The sequence below is a fragment of the Priapulus caudatus genome, unplaced genomic scaffold, assembly GCF_000485595.1.
Source record: "Priapulus caudatus unplaced genomic scaffold, Priapulus_caudatus-5.0.1 Scaffold25, whole genome shotgun sequence".
NCBI lineage: Eukaryota > Metazoa > Priapulida > Priapulimorpha > Priapulimorphida > Priapulidae > Priapulus > Priapulus caudatus.
In genome coordinates this window covers 565,306-568,613 of record NW_014577086.1, presented here as the reverse complement: position 1 = coordinate 568,613, position 3,308 = coordinate 565,306, and the positions used below count along the sequence as shown (strand labels likewise).

The 3,308-nt window shown below is 40.2% G+C and overlaps 1 protein-coding gene across 2 annotated transcripts in view; it reads left to right on the top strand.

Moving 5' to 3' along the window:
• Nucleotides 1-3,308, top strand: part of LOC106814252 (transcription initiation factor IIA subunit 1-like) — a 41,111-nt gene that overhangs the window by 15,999 nt on the left and 21,804 nt on the right. The window contains exons 2-3 of one of the 2 annotated variants that reach the window (XM_014818551.1): nucleotides 1,503-1,604; nucleotides 2,446-2,611. In XM_014818551.1, coding sequence (XP_014674037.1) covers nucleotides 1,503-1,604; nucleotides 2,446-2,611 — 268 coding nt within the window. The remainder of the gene's footprint in view (nucleotides 1-1,502; nucleotides 1,605-2,445; nucleotides 2,612-3,308) is intronic. The other variant, XM_014818559.1, reaches the window with a different exon arrangement.

Sequence of the window (3,308 nt, the reverse complement as noted above, 5' to 3'; positions counted from 1 at the left end):
ATATTAGCTGAATATATCTCACACTGACAGCGAAAATATCACTGATTACACCAACATTCAAAACACCAATATTTTATGCAGTTATAGCATAGCCATAGAGAAATTGATTTGACCACATCATACCAGCAATAAATTTTTTGAGTCAGGACTTTCAAAAATCACAAAATGGCGTCTCCAACAAGCGGGAACATAATTAAAACAAAGGGGCATCTATTTGTGTGTGATAAGTATTCTCGCTGGCGGTACGCAATGAGGATTTGATCCACTTCTCTCTCCGTCTTCGTTATAGTCTCTCAGGACTTTGAAGACTAATATTTATAAGGTTACAACTTACACTCTTGTTTGTGTTACGCTACTATATATGCACCTCGATCTGTGTTTACATCTGACCCAAAATATCTCCGGTGCGAATTTGCATTACTGTACCCTTGTTGACGTCTCGCAGGTACCGCGAGAAAGTGCGAGACATGACGCAAAAATCAACAGAGAAACGCAAAATTGTAATCGTGCATGATTTTGTCTTTGCATGCGGTTCTTAACAGAATTTTATTTATTATTTCAAACAATTACTGTTATCAAGCAACAACGGTAGGCATCATGAAAGTAAGAATAAACACTAAAAAAACGCTGAAAAAAACTCGCAATGATCGCTTTAATGGGCGGGTTAGCCGAATTGAGCGAAAAGTGACTATCGTTCGTTTTTCTGAGCAAAATTCTCGCAATGATCGTTTTAAGAGTGTTCCCAACTTTGATATCATTAATGATTAATGATTATAATGATTGATAATCCTAACCCTAACCCTAACCCTAACCTAAATGACATTAAACCACAAACTAATATATGACCATGACCATATATAATATATATATATGTTATTATGACCATTAATGACATTAAAGTTGTGAACACTCCTAATGGAGTATCACCCTCAATTCCAGGAAAGAGTTTTGCTGTCGCTCTCTCATAGTCCAGCGGTGCCCACCTTCTACATTTTAGTAGTGATTAGCACCACGTGACATGATGGTGCATTCAGTCCCTGAACCTGTCTCTCCAAACTTATTTGATCCTGAGAAGTATATTCATTTATCAATTGTTATAAGTGCTAAAATTAGGTGCCAGTATATTGAATATATATATGAATTCTGTCATTGTTTTCATAAAATTCTCAGAATCTTGGCTTATATGTAGCAAGGTTTCTCATACATAAGAGGCACAGTGGTGCACCGTCGTTGTCAAATTTAACATCGCCGTTGTGAAAATGTTCTGGTATTTACTGATAAGTGTATTCTGTATCTATGTACCCTATAAGTATATCAATACATCCTGTATTTGAATCCACCATGTACGCGTTTTTTTCCAAACTGGCCATTACCTCCTTTGTCAAATTTTTCCTCAAAAGAAACTGAAACCTTGTGTAGCTATAAGATATTCATATAAAGTATGTACTTCAGCATAGAAATGTGATTTTTGTTTACTAATTGCTATCGTGATCTTTCAATAGCCGAAACTCTATCGAAGCGTGGTAGAAGATGTTGTAAATAACGTACGAGAATACTTCCTGGATGAAGGAGTGGATGAGCAAGTCCTGCAGGAATTGAAACAGGTAATTAATGCAGTGTAGGATTATGTCACACAAGTGCTGTTCGTTCGAAGTACTGTGTTTGAATACAAGAGTGGTGATCTGGAAATGCTTGTGCTTTTCCCATTATGGAATTAACTGAAGAGCTCAGCGTGAAGAGTGACATGCGAATAACATCATATTTTCACTTATCCTATTTAGTGTGAAAGTAAGTATTCTTTCAACAAAAGTGACTATGTTCCAGGGGTAGAAATTAACTTTTGAACAAGGGAGTCCAACGGACTCCCTGCCCTCAAAAAGAGGGAGTCAGCAGCAAAATGAGGGAGTCTGCAGACTGAAGTTTAAAACTAAAGATATTAACAATAACGCATGTGCTTATTTTAAAGATTCATGCGGTTTGCACGCCTGCCAAATTTTCTTTAGACATTTGATTTGCTGAAAAAATACGGTAATTCGGTGAGGCGGTGCTCTGGAATGAACTAGTTAGTATATAGCAGGATTTTCAGGGAGTCACATGGACTCCTGCATATGTCAAATCCGGGAGTCCGACAGTAAATCAGGGATTATTTGAATCCGGACTCGCGTTAATTTCGCACCCTGATGTTCTATAACCTGTTAGTGTAAATGATGTTCTATTACCTGTTAGGCATGAAATGTAAAGCTTCCTAAATTACCAATCACTGCATGAAAATATTGAGAGCACTTTGGCTTGTTGCTTTTACAAAACCTGATGCTAGAACCCATATCCACAGGTTAATGAAATGATTCCCATTCTCTCAGTGCATAAATCAATGTTGGTAGTAGTATTAGTACCTGCCCAATCAATAACACCTGAATGTGTGAGTAAATGTCAATCTGTCTTCAGATCTGGGAGAGCAAGCTGCTGCAGTCCAAAGCCATTGACTCGATGCCTGCAGAGAATGAGCATGTCCTCTCCACGCAGTTTGCGCTACAGGAGCAACAGGCTCTAAGACAAAAGCAGCAGCAGGAAGATGCTGCAAGACAACAGCAAGCTCAAGCACAGGCACAGGGTAGGTACAGTGTGCTATGCTCAAGCACAGACACCGGTTAGGTACAGTATGCTACACTCTAACACAGTCACAGGGTAGGTACAGTGTGCTAGGCTCAAGCACAGACACATGTTAGGTACAGTATGCTACACTCTAACATTGTCACAGGGTAGGTACAGTGTGCTAGGCTCAAGCACAGACACAGGTTAGGTACAGTATGCTACACTCTAACATAGTCACAGGGTAGGTACAGTGTGCTAGGCTCAAGCACAGACACAGGTTAGGTACAGTGTGCTACACTCTAACATTGTCACAGGGTAGGTACAGTGTGCTAGGCTCAAGCACAGACACAGGTTAGGTACAGTGTGCTACACTAACATAATCACAGGGTAGGTACAGTGTGCTAGGCTCAAGCGCAGACACCGGTTAGGTACAGTATGCTACACTCTAACATTGTCACAGGGTAGGTACAGTGTGCTAGGCTCAAGCACAGACACAGGTTAGGTACAGTATGCTACACTAACATAATCACAGGGTAGGTAAAGTGTGCTAGGCTCAAGCACAGACGCAGGTTAGGTACAGTGTGCTACACTCTAACATTGTCACAGGGTAGGTACAGTGTGCTAGGTCAAGCACAGACACAGGTTAGGTACAGTGTGCTACACTAACATAATCACAGGGTAGGTACAGTGTGCTATGCTCAAGCACAGACACCGGT